Source organism: Podarcis pityusensis, assembly GCF_964106645.2.
Source record: "Podarcis pityusensis genome assembly, chromosome: 8".
Lineage (NCBI taxonomy): Eukaryota > Metazoa > Chordata > Lepidosauria > Squamata > Lacertidae > Podarcis > Podarcis pityusensis.
In genome coordinates this window covers 75,300,292-75,319,997 of record NC_138033.1, presented here as the reverse complement: position 1 = coordinate 75,319,997, position 19,706 = coordinate 75,300,292, and the positions used below count along the sequence as shown (strand labels likewise).

Below are 19,706 nucleotides of genomic sequence, written 5' to 3'. Positions count from 1 at the left end.
ATCCAGAGCAACTTCTGCTTCCAGGTTATATAGTCTATGCCAGCTTATAAAACCCTTTCTATTGTCCCCACCAACTGAAAGTGTTGGAAACTCAGATCTATAAGCTAATGGCCAAATTGCACCTTAAGCCTAGGTTACAGTCGCCACAACGGACTGTCTAGGTGCTTTTTTTGCAGTGAGATGGTGATGGTGATTCATTTCACTTACACACCGCTTTATATTGTAAAGAAAAAAAATCTCAGAGTGGTTTACAACACATTAAAACATCAAGTAAAAGAATCCAGACTAAAACAAATGCAAGCGTCAAGGAAAATATTTCAGATCCTTCTCTAAGTGACATTTTGCTTTCCCCATATTTACTTACCAGTTTAATTTATAGAGCTGCCCCATTGCAGAAGTACTCTAAGAAACCAGTGTGGAGTAGTGGTTAAGGAGTGTCAAACTAGGACTTGGGAGATCAGGGTTCAAATCCCCACTCAGCCAAGAAGCTCACTGGGCGAACTTTAGCCAGTCACAGCCTCTTAAACTACCTCACAGTGTTGTTGTAAGGATTAACTGAGGGGGGGTGTGAACCATGTACTCCTTGGAGGGCTATAAATAGGGGGGAAAGCTCTTCTGCTGACGTGCTTAAGAAGGCTGGAGGTACCAACCAAATGGAGATATCAGTCGCTGACCTGGCATCCAGAGACGTGGTCGCAATTGGACCCACACCAGTCGCAAAATGCGCCTAGAGCTTGGGGGATTTTGAGCGCTGGTTGGGGACAAGAAGAAGCTGAGCAGCCTAACTCTTTAGAAGGAGAAGTCAGTGGTTATTCATTTTCATTTATTCCAATAACATATATTCACCTGCCAAAAGGCACTCTAGGCAGACGTAACACGGCTTACTGACACATCATGAATAAAAGAGTACGGTGTGGCAGGAAAGCAAAATCTCGGGTTCTTCACCACCATCATCCTTGCTCTCACTTCACAGTGACTCGGTGGCCCTGTTAGCATTTAACACAAAGCCGTGGTTAGCCAAACCATGATTTGTCTATCACTCAGCTGATTCAACAAAACCATGCCTTGATTCTCCAAAGTTTGGTTTCATTTTCCAGCTGCTTCTGCCTTTGGAGCTTGGCTAGTGGCTATGGTGGGTTGGCCAAGCAAGCCATGCTTAAGGAAGGCTGCTCATATAAATCAAGCCAAGGTTCATAAAGCAACAACAAAAACTTGGCTTCAGATCATGGTTTGTTGGCAGTAAACAAACCATAGTTCAGGCACAAGGCAAGGGTCACCCACAATGCTATGCCGTGGTTTAATTCACCACAGTTTATTAAACCCTGGATCAGTGTGTGAAGAGAGGGTCTTTAAATATTCCCATTTTACAGGATGGTAGAACGGAGACTGAGAGAAGGTTCCCACCACAAAGACCACACAGTGGACATTTAGCAGAAAGACCTGAGGCTTATATCCAGATCTCCCATTTCATGGGCCTACAGTGAATCAAGTAGACAACAGCCAAATCTCCCCTTGCTCTCCCCATGAACCTGACCCTGCCCTTAGAGCACATGGTTGACTGTGGAGTATTGGTGTCCAAAGTGGAGCTATCATTTATTTTTTTGTCTGGATCATAATACACTGGTGCCTATAAGCCGGAGAGGAATATGGCATGGGGAGGAACCCGTTTATCCCCTGGATTCCTTGTTCTTCCTCTTCTCCTTTCTTCTGAATGTATTTCCTCTTCCATACTTCTTCCCTTTCCTCCTTTTCTGCCCCTTCCCTTGTTCATCATACGTTCCTCTAGATATCAGGTCCTACGATCTAGGAAAACACACACGTGCGCGCGCGCGCGCACACACACACACACACACACACAATCTAGCTGAGATTCCTGTATTGCAGGGGGTTGGACTGGATGCCCTTTGGGGCCCCTCCCAACTCTACAGTTATGTTATTCCTTTTTTCCACCCTCTCCCACTCAGCTGTTGCATGAACCTCAATGGGGGTTACCTTGCAGGGTTCAGGTTTGGTGGCAGTGGTGGTGAGTTGGGGCAGCGTCTGGTGCTAAACATCATCTCCCCACCGAATCCCAGAATGGAGTGTGTTTTCCTGGGGGCGCTACAGTTCTGCGGGTATGATGCACATTTGTGTTACGTGTGCGTTGTGTGTGTGTGTGTTTTCGAAAAAAGAGCAAACTGTTTGACTGGCAGAAGCAGCAGTTGAAACGAGGTGGTTATTGGCGTCAGGAAAAGCTAAATAACCCTGTAACTGGTATGAAGGTGAATTCATGGTCTGGTGAGCACTGAAAATATGAGAGTTCTCTAGACAGGCAGCGTGGAGCAGGAAATAACACTGCAGAAGCTTCCGAGGAAGCCTGGATAGCCAAGGGCAGGGCATCAGGACAAGAGGGGTCTGCTAGCGGCTGTGTAAGCAGGGTGGCACATTTTTATATCGCCTGGAGCGAAATTCAGAAATCTGATCAACCTCATTTTTTAAAAAAAGGAAGGAAGGAAGGAAGGAAGGAAGGAAGGAAGGAAGGAAGGAGCAGCAAGTTGCTAGTTCTCAGGCTTCTGGAGAACAGCTTGAAAACATCTCCAGTGGGGATGGAGGGGGCGTTGTTTGGTTCAGTTTGCATTTAAAGGTTTGTGCTTTCTGAGACAATACGGCCGCCAACCAAAACACAGCCAAATTTGCACTTTCCAAATTTTGCAATGTGGTTTTCTGGCCAAGTAATGTGCACAAAAATGCACATACTAGGGTAAAATGTGTCTAGAAATTCACGTTTTAGTGAAAATAATTTAGAAAAATGTGTTATATTAGTGAAAACCAGGCTCATAAGTTGATGTGGAGAACTGAAGCAAATACAATCAGAAAAAGGAGAAAGTGAGAGAAAACTGAAATTAACAAATTCTCCCATCTTTAGTCTCTGGGCCTGGCCTTTTCGCCTGTGCTGCCCTTCCATTTTGCCAGGAAATTTCCAAGAAAGCAAACTGTGGAAATAAACAAAGCAAAACTGTTTGCAGGTATTACTCCTACGCAGATGCAATCTCCTTGCAGGGAAGGAGAAACAGATTTTAAAAAGAGAGGAGAAAGCCCATGCTTCGCCTTTGTATATATGATACACAGCCACAAGAGGCTTTTATCTCTGCTACGAACACATGGATCAGGGCTGCTGCTGGCAGCCATATAAAATTATAGGGCGACACTTTGTACCTGATGGTATAGGGAGTTTCCCCTGCAAGGGGATTCTATCAGGGCAAGTAGTGGGAGGGGAGGAAGAACACATGAAACAGCCTTTCATTGGCATCAGTAATGCCGGTGTGTTTTTCTCCAGAGTGGCTGCAAAGTGCATGAAACCCTTTGAACAATGGATTGGGGGCTATAGTAGGAACAAAGTGTATTTTGGGGAAAGGGGGCACGCTTTGCCCCCAACGTTAGATTTCTGAAAGATTAGGTTAGACGTTAGATTTCTGGCATATTTCATATTAATGCTCCCATCTGAGACACATTTTTCTATAGGTTGTTTCTGCTCAGAGCAGACCCATTTAAATGAAAGGATGTAGCTAACTTAAGGCCATCCATTTCAGTAGGGTCTACTCTGAGCAAACCCACTTGGATCATCTCTTCTGAAGTCCTCTTGATTTTGATGGAGTTAATGCAAGTTAAGCAAGCTTAGGACTGCCACCTCCTTTTAATTCCCCGTATTTTATTATTCAGTCATAATACACATTTGTGAAAAGGGCTTTCCACCAAGCAACCACAGCGAGACAGCAGTTGTGGGGCAGCATGTTTTCCTCCCCCCCCCCCCCACTTTGCCACCTCTGCATAGATGTCAGCTACGTTGGTCTTGCAGAGTTTGGGCTGAATGTGCTCCACTCACAAGTATGTTCCATAATGTACATAGAATCATATAATTGTAGAGTTGGGAGGGACCCTGAGGGTCATCTGAACCAACTCCATGTAATGCAGGAATCCTGCCCACAGCCGTCGCTGGCTGGGCTCCAACCACCAACCTTCAGGTTACAGCCAGCCGCCACATGGATGACCCATTGTGCCACATGGATGCACAGACAAGCTGGCCAATGCTTGCTTGGAGCTCCATGGCTCCTGCCTGGATAAAATCTGTGCTCCTTGCTTCTTGCCTAAGTTGCACGGACCTGATGACTTTGCAAGCAGAACCCTCAAAGTCTGGCTGGAGCAAAAAAAATGTTTCATTTTATTCCTTAGGCTTTTACCCCAATATTTCCCCCGAGGAGTTGCAAGCAACGTATGTGGCTCTCTCTCTCCACTTCCTGCCCGCTTCTAGCAACTATACCCTCACAACAAGCCTGCGGTGCTGGTTGGCCGAGAGGTAGCAAGAGCACCCAGCGAGCCTTGCAGTTGAAGGAAGGATTCCAGCTTCGCCAGCCCAAGCTTGACACTTTAATCGTGACACCACACTGGCTCCCAAAAGGGACTCTGATTAATTGGTGGCAAGGATCTGGGAATTCCGCAGTGCCCGTGTTAACATTCCAGGGCGAGACGGCAAGCAAGGTGTGCAAGTGGGCCCAGTGCCAACTCTCTTGTGCGACCCACAGCAGAGGCAGGAGCAGCGGCCGACCAACCCCCGAGCCTCCCCCTTCCTGGCTTTGGGCTTTTTCTTACTCATTTATTTACTATTATTTCCCCCACCCGCTTGCCTGGCACTGTAAGAAGCAAAGCGAGCAGGGAGGTGGAAAGCAGGAAAGAGAAAAAAAGGATTTAGTAACAATCCTGAACATTGCAAAACTTTTTTTTATATATCCTTTTGAATAATGTGTCACAGAAACTGATGGATGATAAAGGGGGAGAAAGGGCCCTGCGAAGAATCCGGCTCAGCCAGTTTCTCTTATTTATTAAAGAAATAAAAAAAAAGCTGAGATAATTAACTTTTTTTGTTTTGTTTGCGGGCGACTCCCCAGACTGGCAACTCCAGGGCGCCTGGCAAATGGAGCTTGGTATCAGCTCTGCCAGAGTGGCACAAAGCAAGCCGGATCTGCCTAGTGACTGCCTCGAAACTGACAGAGTTTGTTGGTTTCAAGAGGCCAGGAAGGATTCCCAGATTGCAGGCAAGGATCGGGAATCCCTGACATCAGAAGGAGCCCCTTGAGTTCCAACTTTGTCTTTGCAAAGCCATCCCAGTCAAGAAAGTGGAACTGTCTCAGCCTTGCTGGGTGTCACCAGAACTAGGGAAAAGCAAGCAGCATTTACTACTCCAGCTGGGGACATTGGGGATTCCAACCTTCCTTGTGTACGCATCCCATATATGCCTAGGAGTAGATATTTCCGCAGTGGAGCTAAAGTGTTTCCCTATCCTTTGCTTTACCTTTAGAAAAGGGATAGAGTAGTTCATTGCTTTTATACCAGCCTTTCCCAACTTGGTGCCCTCCAGATGTTCTTGAGCTCTATCTCCCATCAGCCACAGACAGTATGGCCAGGGATGATATCTGTAAAGCACCACGGGGAGGTTGCTCTAGTTCAGGGGTAGGGAACTGGCGCCCCAACCCCACAAACTTCAGTTTCCAACATCCTTGACTGTTAGGCATGCTGGCTAGAGCAGATGTGTGCTGGAGTTCAAAAACATCTGGAAGCCTTCAGGTTCCCCATCGTTTTTCTGGGACAGGGCTAACCAGTGTGATGCTCTGCAGATGGAGGGCACCATGTTGGAGCAGGGAGGGGGATCTGACTCTAGACCAGGGTTTCCCAAACTTGGGTCTGCAGCTGGTTCTGGACTACAGTTCCATCATCCCTGACCGCTGGTCCTGCTAGCTACGGATGATGGGAATTGTAGTCCAAAAACAGCTGGAGACCCAAGTTTGGGAAACCCTTCTCTAGACAAATGGATTTGCAGGTCTTAAACTACAAGAGGGCAGGTTTTGGTTGACATCAGGGGAAGCCTAATGGAACCAGTTTCCTAGAGTGGTGGTAGGGTGGGCGCTCCCTTGCTGGGGGTCTTAAAGCAGGAGGTTTGGGGCTGCTCTAGATCTCTGGGTTCCTAGAGGGAGCTGGACGAGTTGACTAGCGAAGCCCTCTCCAACACTACGGCTCCATTATTCTTTATCTACAGTGTGGAAAGTCAAACTGGGGAGTGTGGCGGGGGAAGGACTGAGATATTTCTGTTCTTCCCTTTAGTTGTGGGATCAGGCACACAAAACTGAGTGATGGCAAGGTCCAGCCTGAGATAACTGATGAAGCAGGAAGGTGCTTCAAGCAGTGGAGGTGGCAGTGGGTGGTAGTGGTAGAGCAGTGAAACTTCAGGCCGGGGGGGGGGCAGGCAACTGTGGCCCTCTAGACCTCTCTGTCTGGCCCTTGGAAATCTCCCCACACTAGAAACCCCTCACTAGCTTTGCTTTGCCTTGAGTGTTTTTTGATACCCCCTTGAATCCTGACCATGTCTTTTGCTTGTCTGAATGGTGGAAGGGGGGTGGGTGGCGAGAGTGTGCATAGAAGGCAGCCTACTGCACAAAGGTTTTTAAATATATATACACTTGTTGACCTGCCCATTTTTGCCTCTGGGCCTCCCCCAAAGGTTGCCCAGGAAAGACCATGGCACTGTGGTAAAGGCCAGCAAACAAATGAGGGAGATCAACTCAACTCAAGATTGGGTTTGCCTGGACTGAGGGAGCACCAGCAAATCCTGAGGCTATATAAGCTGACAGTGGTACTGGATTGGCTCTTTAGTGTTCTGTGATTCCCAAGAGAAAGAGGATATTAGTCTGTGACACGTTTGTGCTTAAAAGGACCTGAATTTCCCACCCTCCTCTGACCAGTGGCCTCTGAGTCAGCTGCACAGCAGGTAAACAAAGAACCAAAACCCTGATGTCTAACCTGCAAGGTCTTAATGGATTGATGTTGTTCAAGCATCATTTTGAGGGAGGATGGTCCATTTCAGACACTCCTAGTTTTTCAGCACAAAATGTGCCGTCCTCTCCCTTGCTTTTAGCCTTTGGCAGAAAACAAAGCTTTTTCATTTAACATATGCTGTGGACCAAAAAGACTGGGAGGATGTTTTTTTAAAAAAAGGTTTTTCTTGTAATTTCCCCTTTCTTTTTATTTTTTGAAACTCAAGGATGTGTCATTTTTTTTGTTTCAATTTAGCATTGGAGAATTTTATAATTTAGTAATTAAAATCTCTGATAGGCTTTAGAAATTGCAGCTAATTGAATTTAATGGGAAGATGATTTTCAATTTTATTTGATTACCCAGACCCCTGGCATTGGTATTTATGGGGAAAAAATGGGAAATGTGCAGTGTGGGCTAAGATGGCATAATTGAATTAGGGCTAATCGGATTTCTTCGTCATGAATTTCACTATAATTTTCCTATAATTTTCCATTAGATATCTAGTTTACAAATATTCACAAAGAAATGAAGCTCTTTCGGAATGGAGATTGCTGGCTAACAGGATTACCAAGGCGATTGCATGGTGATGCCAAGCCAGCCTCCTTCGATAATGCAATCGCTACGTCTGCCTCACACTCTCCTCCCCCCAGTCCTCCACTTCTGCCTCTCCCCCCCCCCAACACCCCAAGATCCTTGGTATCACCCTGGCACCACCTTATTTCCTTCATTTCCATTTATTTTGCTAGTTATCCACATGTGCTTTTAGTCTGAGAACTCATGCTTAACATCAGAAGTGATGGGGGGACCTTTTTTCCATCAGAGGGCCACATTCCTTCCTGGGCAAGCTTCCAAGGGCCATATGCCAGTAATGGGTGGGACCAGAGTCGGAAATAGTCAGAACTGGTTGTTGGAAACAGCAGGAGGACATTTAGCACAGTTTGCTCTAAAGTGCACACCCCAGTGGCGTAGCAGTGATTGCCCCGGTTGCATAATTCTGAAGGGCGCAACCAGGCACCCCCATAGCAGTCTCCCTCAGTGATGCTGTGTGGCTGAGCTCCTGCTACCTTCCAGAGCTACGGGGAGGCAAGCCAGGCCCAGGCTAGATCTTTGGGGTTCAGGCAGTGCCTCCTCCGCCTCATGGCTGCTAAAGGGACCCATGGAGACCCCGACCCTGGGCTGGCCGAGAGGCGAGGTTGGTCTGGCTATCTTTGAACACTGCACAAAGCGCTGGGCCTGCAGGGAGGGAAGGAGAGCAGGGGGGCGGGCACTCCATGTACATGCCAGAAGCCGCTACTGGAGTACAAGCAGCTAGCCCAGCCGCTCGCTTGCTGTCCACCTGCCTGCCTTCACTCCAAGCCAGCCGCTCTCCTCCCTTCCCCTCTGCTCTCCCAGCACGGGTACCTGTCAATGTGCCCCTAACCCCCGTGCCATGCCGCTGCCACCCGCACCGCCCCCCAAGGAAGGAGGAAGAAGAAGGTGGGAAAGCACCTCCTGGACTCCGTTCACTCTCCGTGCTGGCTCCACACATGCCCCCACTGCATGCCTTCACCCCAGCCGCCCATTCCACCAGAGGGGGCACAGCACTTGCCCCGCCCTGGGCACCGGTAACCCACGCTATGCCACTGGCGCACCTTAATCCTTTAGAAAAAAAGTTCGTTCATTTTTCAGCTTACAACAAAAACGCAAGCTTGATCCCTTTTCTTGCGTAACCTGCTTTAACTTGTGCACACGTTAACAGTTTTCAGGCAGCAGTTTCTATCCTGGCGTGGCTAGACCTGAGGCAGAATCTTTCCAGAAGCTCAAAAATAGTTTAATTCCACATGCTCCTTTGCCTGGAGACATGCATTACTTGCTTTTCGTTGCAAGAGTAACTGGGCAGTAAAGAAGATCTCCTTTAGTAATCCAGCCTCGCCAATGCCTTTTTGTTTGTTTGTTTTTTGTTCCTTCCTTTGTCACCCATTTAGCAAATAGCTAACATCCCACCCTACCCTAAGCCAGGCCTTTTCATGCTGGGAAGCGGCTCTCCCAAGCATCTCAGATTTATTGAGGCTGTCCCTAAAGTATCATAGATCCCAGGTGGAAGGACTGGGAAGAAAGCCTGCGCAGGGAGGGAGGGAGTGGATGATCCCTGAAAAGTTGCAAAATGTAGCAGCAGACGAGTGAGCCTGAAGTTTGTCAACTTCTGGACATATGTCCTAAGGGGCAGCTGTGTCCTTAGGCCTCACATCCTGGAGGGATACCAGGGTGCTATGCATGGCTCCTCAAAACTGGGAAGAGAAGATAATCCAGACTGTGTATCAGAAGGGAGGTAAACAGTGGAGAAAACTCTCATGTGCTTTAGGTTGCATCCATACCATGCATTTAAAGCACATGGCTTCCCCTAAAGAATCCTGGGAACTGCAGTTTGTTAAGGGCGCTGTGAATTGCGGTTTTGTGAGGGGTGGGCTGCAGTCCCCAGGATTCTTTGGAGGAAGCCATGTGCTTTAAATGCAAGTCAGATGGGTGGCATATAAATAAATTATTATTATTATTATTATTATTATTATTATTATTATTATTATTATGGTGTGATCTTAGAATCATAGGTAATTGAATCATAGACTCAAGCAAAGAGCAAAGCTGAACCAGAAGCCAAAATAGTCATACCAGGTTGAGAAAAAACAACTGGCCATTGCAGTGTGCGAAACGTAACTGAAACCTGGGTCTTCATCCACTGTCTTTCCGCTTCCTCAGTGTGTAGCAGGTCACAAACTAGAAGGTTTCTAGTGCTCCTGACAAGCTGACAGGGGAAATGTCTTCTTTGGGCCAAAAGCAATTATGCCAATGCATTCCAGAAGCTGTTCCTGCCCATGTTTTGCAGAAGGCTACAAGGAGACCTTCCTAGATCTGTAGCCCAGTAGTACAGCACCTGCTTTGCTTGCAGAGGGTCACAGGTTCAATCCCAGCATCTCCAGGTAGAGTTGGGAGAGATCCCCTGGAGAACCACTGCCAATCAGTGTAGACAATACTGAGCTAGGTTGACCAATGGCCCAACTCTCATTATAAGTGGCCTAGCGCTCCCTGCCAGACAAGGAGCCTGAACTTCCAGCTCTGGTTCTGCCAAAGGCTTTGCTGCTCAAATCAGATGTGTACATAAGTCAAGCTGGGGAGATGGAGGTGCAGAGGGCACGGGGGCCAGGTAAGGAGAGGCAGGCTGCCCTCCATCTCGGAACACAGGGGCTGGAAACTGGAGGAAAAAGAAGGTTGTTAAATGACTGTAGCAGATGACTAGTAGGCGCAGTGAGCTAGGATCCTGCAATCCTGCCGGCCCGCTTGCTTTAGGGGACCCTGCCCTGTACACTGATACTCAAAGTGTCGGGCTTTGGCAACATCCGTCTGCCATGTCATGCTGGCAGTGAAGCAACTGAAACCATATCAAGGAGGGAAAAGAGGTGGAATCGGCGGAAAAGAGAGCACCGATTGCCTGCTGTGCCCGACGCCCAGGCCTGGAGGCCTCCAGGCGCCTCTCTTGACGAAATATGAATCAAACAAAACAAGGAATTGACTTAAAATAGGACAACTCGATTTGCCTAATAGACTTCCTGATCTAGGGAAGGAGCCAGAAAGAGAGCGCAGTGCTCCCAGGAGCCAGATTTGTGGAATCAAACTTATTTAGAGACGTCATCTGGGGCAAGGAGGGAAAACCCATAGAGAGTGGGAAGGCAGCTCTGAGTAAGTGGCAAGGAAATGTGTGACAATACAGTCATACCTTGGGTTACAGCCACTTCAGGTTGCGTGTCTTCGGGTTGCGGACTGCCAAAACCCGGAAGTACCGAAACGGGTTACTTCTGGGTTTCGGCGGTCGCGCATGCGCAGAAGCGCTAAATCGTGCTTTCTGCATGTGCAGAAGCGCTGAATTGCAACCCGCGCAGACGCGGGTTGCGAATGCTGCAGGTTGCAAACGTGCATCCCGCACAGATCACGTTCGCAACCCAAGCGTCCACTGTACCGTAAGGATCAGACCCTGAAACATGACAGCTGCTTCGTAAGTTAAAAAGAAGGAAAGTTCTGTGTGTTCCCTCTGTGTCTCTCTACACATTGTGGTGGAGGGGAGACATGGATTGAAAAATTGTTCTGAAGCCTTGTTCCATCTTTGAGCTCATGGTTGCCGTGTGCTGTGTCTTCCCTCCAAACATTACACTGGCCCTGGAGGCTGCATGGTGGACAACCCAGGGCCTTATCTGTCCTACAATGTGCCAAGCCTGCTGCCCATTTCTGAACCCTGATTCTCTTCCAGCCTTGCTTCCTGATTGTCTAGGACAAGGGCTGGCTGACCCTGGCTATACCTCCATATTTTGTTAGACACCAACTTCCATCAGCCATCAGCATTCAGGGGATAATGGGAGTTGTAGTCTAACAACATCTGTGGGGATGCAGGTTAGCTACCCCTGGTTAGGAGCATTGTATAAGCTTCCAGGCACCAGGATGGCTGTCCTGAATGCTCTGAAGGTGATCTGCTATTCCCAAATCCGCTAAAGCCCTTTGAACCTGCTGCCAAGTCTTCTCATCCTTCTTAGCACCGGACCATCATTCTCCCGAGTCCAATGAGACCTGCCGGTGCAAAGCCCTCCAAATCTTTTTCAAGACGGTACAGATCCTTCCTCATGAGAGGCCCTTTTGATGGATAATCTGGATGTCAAGAGGATTTACATCCTTGCTGTTTTTCTTTTTATTGGTAACGTCGAGTTTTCGTTTAACGACCGGCTTCTTTTGTTTGCTTTGCACCTTGCCTGGAATCCCGGGAACTTGGCAGCATTCTTTAATTTAAATAAATAACGATGTACGGAAGGCTTGGGATCTGGGGTGGACATTTGATACGGCTACAGGCATGGCTTGAACCCATAGCTTTTGGGAATCCCGCCGATGCGACTGCCCTCGCCGCTTTTGCCGCAGCACCTCTGGAATCATTGTGCCTCCATAACAATAATAATTATTAATCATTAATAATCATCCCTCGTCCGCCCTGATCACCTTTCATCTGAGTTTCTGAACACTTGGCAGGCCTTGAATAATTAAAAGCAGTCAACACCCTATGGAGGGGGGGGGAATGGTTTTGCTACCCATTTCTCTCCCCCCCACCAGCAAAGTACATCTACTTGAAGGGGTGTAGATGGGGAAAGGAAGCCCACTGAGGCACACACTTGGGGGTAACTATTCCTGCAGGTCAAGGACGAGGCACCTGGGGCCCCCTAAATATTCACCTCTGACCATTGGTCTCAGAGACAACCAGAGTGCCTGACAGGGTCCTACACTTCTGAAACAAACCACCCCCTCTGAGGCTCAACCATGGCCATTCGCCAAATGGGTCCAGGAGCCAGCAAGCGGGCCGAGATGAATATGCCCGCATGCCAGGGGCTGTACAGGAGTGGGAAGCAGCCCAGTGGCTGGTTTGTACAGGTTGTAGCGAGTCAGGCACAGCAGACATCGGAGGGGAGGCAGCACAGGGGATTTGCAGCGAGCGGCGGAGACGCTTGCGTGGTTGAGAAGAGGTTGAACTTTGTCCATGTGAGGGAATTTCTCTCCCTCCGACGTGTGTTCCACGTGCGAGCTGCACGGCGCACACTCCGCGCCAAAGGAAGCCCGGGGCAGAGCTGTGCGGCTCGCCCTGAATTTTTATAGGGTCTTACGCAGCCTTGTCACAATCCAGAAACGTTAATTAAACATGCCGCCATAACTCCCCTGCATAAATCTGGACCTCTTTTCCTTTTACCTGGTGGCAGGAGGTGGGGGGCAGGAAGGAAGCCCAGGACTCTCTGTGCTTGCACATGCACGGACTCACCTGCACATCTAATGTACTTTTCCTCTGCAGGTCTTCCTTTCTGTGTGTTGTTTTTTTTTTTAAAAAAAAGTTGCTATTTTATAAAAGAAGGAAAGAATGTGAGGGGAGAGTTCCTAGGTGTGTTGGGTAAATAGACCTAAGCCTCTCTCTTTAAAACAAATGGACAGATTATTTACCTGATTAAATAGGTATTTTGTGCAGGTTGGGGTTTTTTCTACTTCTCTTTAAACATCCTGTACTTGGCTGGGTGGATTCGGCAAGGGCTGGGCTTAAAACCAGGGGGCAAGTGTTTGCTTTCCAAATAGCTTGTGTGTGTGTGTGTGTGTGTGTGTGTGAGAGAGAGAGAGAGAGAGAGAGAGAGAGAGAGAGAGAGAGATTTCTACTCAGCCTGCCACAGGGGAGAGAGGCAGCCAGATTTATCTGCATGTCGGTTTCCAGCTGGGGGGGCCACCACTTTTAAGGCTTTTTCATTCAGAGGTCTTTTTTAAGAGGAGGAAGAGTCTGGGGAAAACTGGGGAAAGGGGGAGAAACAGAGTAACCCTGTTTTTAAAAGTGCAGTTTCTGTTGCGAGTTAGGTTGGTCCTAGGTCAGGGTGGTGGTGGAACAGGGCCAGGGAAAGGGGGACAATATGTATATCCGTGGTTAGACCATCTCAAGGTAAAGCTGGGAGAGACACCCTGTCTGAAATCTTGAGAGAGCTGCCGCTGGTCTGTGTAGGCAACACTGAGCAAGGTGGACTAGTGATCTGACTCAGTGTACAACACTTTCCCATGCTCCTACTGGAGCATAGTTTAGGGTTTGTGCCTGGGAGATACCAAGTTTCAATTCCAGAGGCAGATTTAGGGGAACACAGCCAGTTCCGCATAAGAATCTAGTGCTTACATTTTTCCAGGAGGAAAGACTTCTGTTCTGCCCCTTGTATAGATTATGCCGATTTGCCAGTTGCTTCCACAATGTTTTCGTTTCTCCTGTTCATAAGGAAAGCAGGGATGGGGCAGGGACTATTCAGACATTGCTGGCTTCCAGGTCCCATCAGCCCTGGGTATCATGTCCAACAGATAGGAATGCTGGGAGTTGTAGTTCTAACAGCCTTTGGAGGCCACAGGGTCACCATCTGTGAAAAAAGGCTCTGAGGATCTGAAAGCGCCACCCAGAAAGGAAGCTCTTTGCTGTGTCTCTGCATGAGTGCCTGCTCCAGTTTTTTTAAAGGTTGGTTAAAACAGGGGCTGGGGATCCTGTGGCCTTCCAGATGTTGCTGGACTCCAGCTCCCATCAGCCCCAGCCAGCATGGCCAGTGCTCAGAGATGATGGAAGTTGTAGTCTAACAACACTGGGGCGGCACAGGTGAGATTAAAACCCTGTTCCTAAACCTACATACACCATCGTATTTGCAACTTTGCAACTTCCTGACTAGAAACATTTAATAAAGAAAGTGGAGATTCTCAGAAGGCTGAGTTCCACGCCCACTGACAAATTATCTGCTTGCGGGGCACAGTTTTGGCATGCAGAGCCCTGATTATGAACGATTTTTCACATGTGTGACTGCTGCTTACATGATGAGTGTTAATAAAGCACAAGTATGGCCTACAACAAAATGTTGCAATATGTGGGGTTCAGGAGTGCCTGCCAGGCAGCCCTGCCCTTTTCTAGAATACTCCGTCTCATTCCCATCACCACCATCAATCAGCATTTTGTAGCAGCTGAGCACACTCAGCCCCCAGCAGACTCTTTTGGGGTTTCTTAAACTGCTTGGTGGGCTTTTCACCCTATGGATTTCGTGTTCTTCTGCAGACCTTGGGCCAAACTCCCTTGGGTGATGCTGTTTCGAATCATAGAATAGTAGAGTTGGATAGGATCCTGGGGGTCATCTAGTCCAACCCCCTGCAATGCAGGAACCTCAACTAAAGCACCCATGGCAAATGGCCATCCAGTCTCTCTCTAAGTTATCCTAAAAGTACGCACTACCGCTGATGCACCCAGAACACAACCCCTGCGCAAATAGGGAGTTGCCTGTATGTGTATTGTTAACTGAGAAGGGTGCCTTTGAAACATGACTACAAACAATGATTTGCCATTGCAAATCAGTGTTTTAGTTCGCTGTCTTATTGCCACTTTTGATTTCTCTTCCTCCCCGATTAAAGTACAGTGGTACCTCAGGTTAAGTACTTAATTTGTTCCGGAGGTCCGTACTTAACCTGAAACTGTTCTTAACCTGAAGCACCACTTTAGCTAATGGGGCCTCCTGCTGCTGCTGCGCCGCCAGAGCCCGATTTCTGTTCTCATCCTGAAGCAAAGTTTTTAACCTGAAGCACTTTTTCTGGGTTAGCGGAGTCTGTAACCTGAAGTGTCTGTAACCTGAAGCGTATGTAACCTGAGGTACCACTGTTAGTGGATCCTAGTCCGCTAGGGCGGGGGTCGCCAGCCCTTCTAAAAAGGAAGTTAAGAAGCACAATGTGCAAGTACTCTTCAAAGTAATTTTTGTTCAATAGCTGCTTCCGTCTGTCAGTGTTTTTAGCCAATGAATGAAGTCGCAGTTGTGATTGATAAGGGAGTTGTTTGAACACCAGACACTCTTTGGCTCGCTCTCTGAAGTCATCAGGTGTCATTGGCTGCTCAGGCCTGTTTTTATCCTGACGCCTGCGGTCTCCTCATGGCTAACTGGTTTGGCTTGCCTGGGAAACATGTGGGAGTGTGGCCGTCCTGAATTGTATCGGGCCCATCTGCAGTCCACATTTAAAGCAGCACCATAGCACTTCAACCAGTCACAGCTGGTTTCCCCCAAAGAATCCTGGGAACTGTAGTTTGTGAAAGGTGCTGAGAGTTCTTAGGAGACCCCTATTCCTCCTCACAGAGCTCTGGGAACTATAGCTCTGCGGGGAGAATAGGAATCTCCTAGCAACTTTCAGCACCTTCCCAAACTACAGTTCCCAGAGTTCTTTGGCAGAGGGAAGCCATGAGTGTTAAAAGTTGTATGGTACTGCTTTATGTGTATAGTAATAATAATGATGATTTATTATTTGTACTCCACCCAACTGATTAGGTTGTCCCTGCCACTCTGCAAATGGAGCCTAAATTAGGTCCATTAAATTCAATGGGTCTTTTCAGGGTGTCTGGCTTTTCTTTTCTTTTCTTCTCTCACTCCAGAGCAGTAAGGGTGTTGTTCCAAAGCCTGCACTCACTCAAACATGGTGTTGCTGCCCAGGTGACCTGTACCAAGTCCTGTTCAAGAGGCACAGGATGTACTCTGTGCCCAACCCTTCACCCTATTGATTTAAATCCATGGGAGATTAGTAAGAAGTGGGTATTTAAGGAGGGAGGACACACGATAGAGGTTTGTTCACTGATGCATAGGCTACAAGTTATCAGGCAAAATCTATTGGCCGTGCACCCAGTATGGGCTGGAGGAAGGACATTCTTCAGGCAATATGTAATTGACCTGTGGAATTCACGGCCACAGGATGTTGTGGTGCTCAGGAGCAGAAGTAGTTATCAAAAGAGCTTAGAGGAATGTGTGGGAAGGGGTGAGGGAAGTAGGTGCATCAGTGGTTATTAGCCACGAGAGCTAAGAGCAGAGCAGGTGCACGTTTTGATTATTGGACACAGATCAAACGGTAGATATTTTGTGGGCTATCCTGGCTGCCCATTACTGGGTACAGGATACTGGATTAGACAGGCCCCTGGCCTGATCCAGCAGAGCTATTCTCATGTCCTTCTGACAGTTCCCGAACACAACAGTTCTGGAACATGGCCATGTTTACCCATCATTTTCCTGTGAGAGTCAGGCCAACCAGGACTTGACTCCCCATTGTTGGCAACAGAGTAGCTTGAGATACCTTTAGGAGGTTTGCCTGTGCAAGAGCACCAGCTGCCATTTGCGTATTGGGTGGTGGAGGAGGAATAAGGGCACATTTTTGCATAACTGCAAGAAAAGCAGAAACTCTTCCTCCTCCCTCCTACAAAGAACAGAGGTGGAAAACATCCCCTTTCCCCTGCAAAACACCTCACAAGCTTGAGAGTACTTTCTGAAACAGAATAAAAATAAAAAAAATCTCCTGTTGAGTGATCCTTTAATAAATGCAATGTTCAAGATCCATTAGTTCGTGTTTACTCGCTGTGCCTGTGCGCCAGAGCTTAATTCTTCCCTTGTTTACACGGACGTGCATCTGGAGCCAACCTCTTTGGGTGGGGCCTCTTTTCCCCCCGCTTAGGCCAGAGCGGGGGGGGGGGGTGTTGGGTTAGGACCTGGGAGACCAGAGTTCAAATCCCCACTCAGCTGCAACGCTCACTGGATATGCCTTTGGGCCAGCCGCTATGTGGTATCCAGCCAAATCCTATGCAGAGTAGACCCATTGAAATTAATGAACTAAAGTTAGCTGTGCCCATTAAGTTTAGTGGGTCTACTCTAGGACTAGCACTGAATATAGTCCCCGTCTCTCAGCCTAACCTACCTCGCAGGGTGGTTGTGAGAATAAATCAGGGAGAGTAGTATGTATGCCTCATTGAGCTCCTTGGAGGAAATAAAAGTAAGAATAGTAAGAATAGGGTAGGATAGTCCAAGGCCTCAGCAGTGTGGGGAAAACAATGTCTGGTAACACTGAGGTGGTAGATGGTGCTAACTGGCCCCCAGTCCATATTTGGAAATATTTCAGCATGGTTCTTTTGGGGGAGTTTATTTGTGGAGAGGTCTTTCAGCAGCCATTAAGCTAAATGGAGACTCCATGCTCAGCAGCAGTGTACCTGCTGAATAGCAATTCCTGGAGAGCAAGAGCAGGGAAAGGCTGTTTCCTTCAAGGCCTGTTTAGCAGCTCTCTGAAGGCTATGGCTGGCCAGTGAAGGGAACAAACTCTTGGGCTAGAGAGTCTCCTAGTCTGATCAAGCAGGGCTTTTCTTAGGTTCTTAAGATTCAGGAATAAGTCTTCTGTTGTGACGGGGAACAGTTATCTGTAACTAGAAGGTGCAGATCCTGATGATATTGAATTAGGTGATATGGGTAGGGGGGGAGGTTTTTTGGGGGGGGGCAGGTGGTTGAAAGCGAGACTCTGAAAGGTGTAATCCAAAAGGTATTTTCCCACAAACTATCTAAGTGAGCGCTGAATGTGTTTTAATGTGCCATTTGGCTGGTTGCCTGTGGTGAGTAAGAATCAACCTACAGGCCACCAGCCAGAGAAACTTTATAAACACTTTATTCCCTCTCTTTTTTTGAAGTCACAAATTGGCGCTGGATGGTGAGCAAGCTGGTGAAACTCTGGTGGGCTTATGTGCAAGGCTGGAGGAATGGGTGGAATCTGGCCTTGTAGCAGGGCTTGTTTTTACTAGAAGGGGGAGAGCACCTAGCCTCTGGAAAAAATAAAAAAATGGCAGGACATGTTTCTTAAGTGAAAAGTTTGCTTCATTGCCGCCATCATTATATTTTATAAATGTATATCCTGGTTTTCGCCACCCGGGTCTCAAAGTGGCTTAAAAGTATATGCAATATGCAAAGTTCTGAACATGAATTCCAAACCTCAGAAATCCACAGGAACCCATTCCTTCAGAAAGGCGCAGCCAAGAGAGTCCGGTGTGCAGCAGGCACAGGACGGGGGAGAGCAAATGGGTCATGATATAAGTGGGAACAAGTTCTAAATTCAAGATGCTTGGGATAACTTGAGCAGGCTTCCTGATTCCTGCCACCACCACCACCCCCTCTCCCCCCCCCAAAAGTCCAGTTTTAATATACTGAATCCCACCACCTCCTTGCTCCTTTCTTTTCTATTTTCCTGGACAAGAGTAAAGCACCCAGAGCAATATAGGCAGCCCCTGGGAAGCAACCCTAATAGGCTTGGGAAGTGTGTGTGTGCTGAGAGTGTTCCTTTCCCTTTCGTTACCCCCCCTCCCTTCTTGAAGCACAGCTGGCTGGCTGGCTGGCTGGCTGGCTGGCTGTCTCTGAGCTAGCTGGCTTCCCTCTCTCTCCCAGAGAGCATCCTCCTTCCTCAAAGGCAACCAGGCAGGGACTGAGCCGTCTCCCTCCCCTGCTCTCTTTCACCTGCCCTCCAGCCAGTAGGAGGGGAGGTCGGGTGAGCGGAGGGGGTGGGTAGGGGGCGTGGCCACGGGGCCAGGGCTCTCCTGCCAATCACCATCACTTCTGACACCAGACCGCTCCCCCTTCCTACTCTCCGCCACTGAACTGAGCTGGTGCCCAAGTGGATTCCCAGGGAGGACCGTCGGCAGCAATGACATCAGTATTTTGAACCAACTTGTTATTCGGGGAGCAATCAGTTGCAATTAGGTATTAATTAAGTATTATGAAAGTTGATTATTTAAGTGAATTCGGCTTTCGTCTCTCCGACTATGGTAAGTAAGGCACAATTGTGCTTTTCCCCCTAGTCTGTTCATTCCTTTTTATTTCCCCGTCTCTCCTACTTTGTACCAAAAAAGGGGAAAGTGTGTGCCGGCGGGGGGCGGGGAGGCAACCTTTGACTTTTCTCCTCTTCATTTCTCATTGTCTTCTTATTTCTCCTTATGTCTCTCTCTCCTTTCCCCCCTTCTTTTTAACTGTGAGCGTGTCCGTCCACCGTGGACGGACCGACCACGCTCGGCTTGTCTATAAATAGTTTCTTTTAGTTTAATAAAACTAGCGAGCGCAGCTGATCGGTTTCATGTTTCACTCTCGACTTCAAGGTTGCTGGGTGTGTGAGTTGGGTAGTTCTGCTTTAAAAAAGAAAGGAAAAATATACAAACCACTTAGCTCCTCACTTCTTTTTAAGAAAACTTTCAGTTGTGTTTCTAGTGGGGAAGCCCAAGTTGAAAATGTCTGGTGTGTTTGTGTGTGTGTGTTTGTGTGTGCTGGGGGATGGAGGGCTGTTGACAAGAGTGATGAGCGGCTTGTCACTCGGAGGCGACAAGCGCTTACATATGTCAACTTTCAAAAGGCTTTTAAAAGATCTGCCAGAATGTTGCAGAGAGATGGCAAGGGGGATGGATAGCACTTGTTTTTCTTTTTTCGGTGGTGTCGGGGGGGCTTTGCTGTCAGGTGCAAACGGTACAAATACTGTTTCACTTTTCTTTC

General features: G+C 48.0%; 1 protein-coding gene across 6 annotated transcripts in view; it reads left to right on the top strand.

Moving 5' to 3' along the window:
• Positions 1-19,706, top strand: part of CASZ1 (castor zinc finger 1) — a 435,323-nt gene that overhangs the window by 291,160 nt on the left and 124,457 nt on the right. For 2 of the 6 annotated variants that reach the window (XM_081015955.1, XM_081015953.1), the window contains exon 1: positions 18,814-18,991. The exons of 1 other annotated variant lie outside the window; for it this stretch is intronic. In XM_081015955.1, coding sequence (XP_080872081.1) covers positions 18,943-18,991 — 49 coding nt within the window. In that variant the 5' untranslated portion in view covers positions 18,814-18,942. Of the gene's footprint in view, positions 1-18,812; positions 18,992-19,706 lie in introns of those variants that run through there. 3 more of the 6 variants (XM_081015956.1, XM_081015958.1, XM_081015957.1) reach the window with 3 other exon arrangements.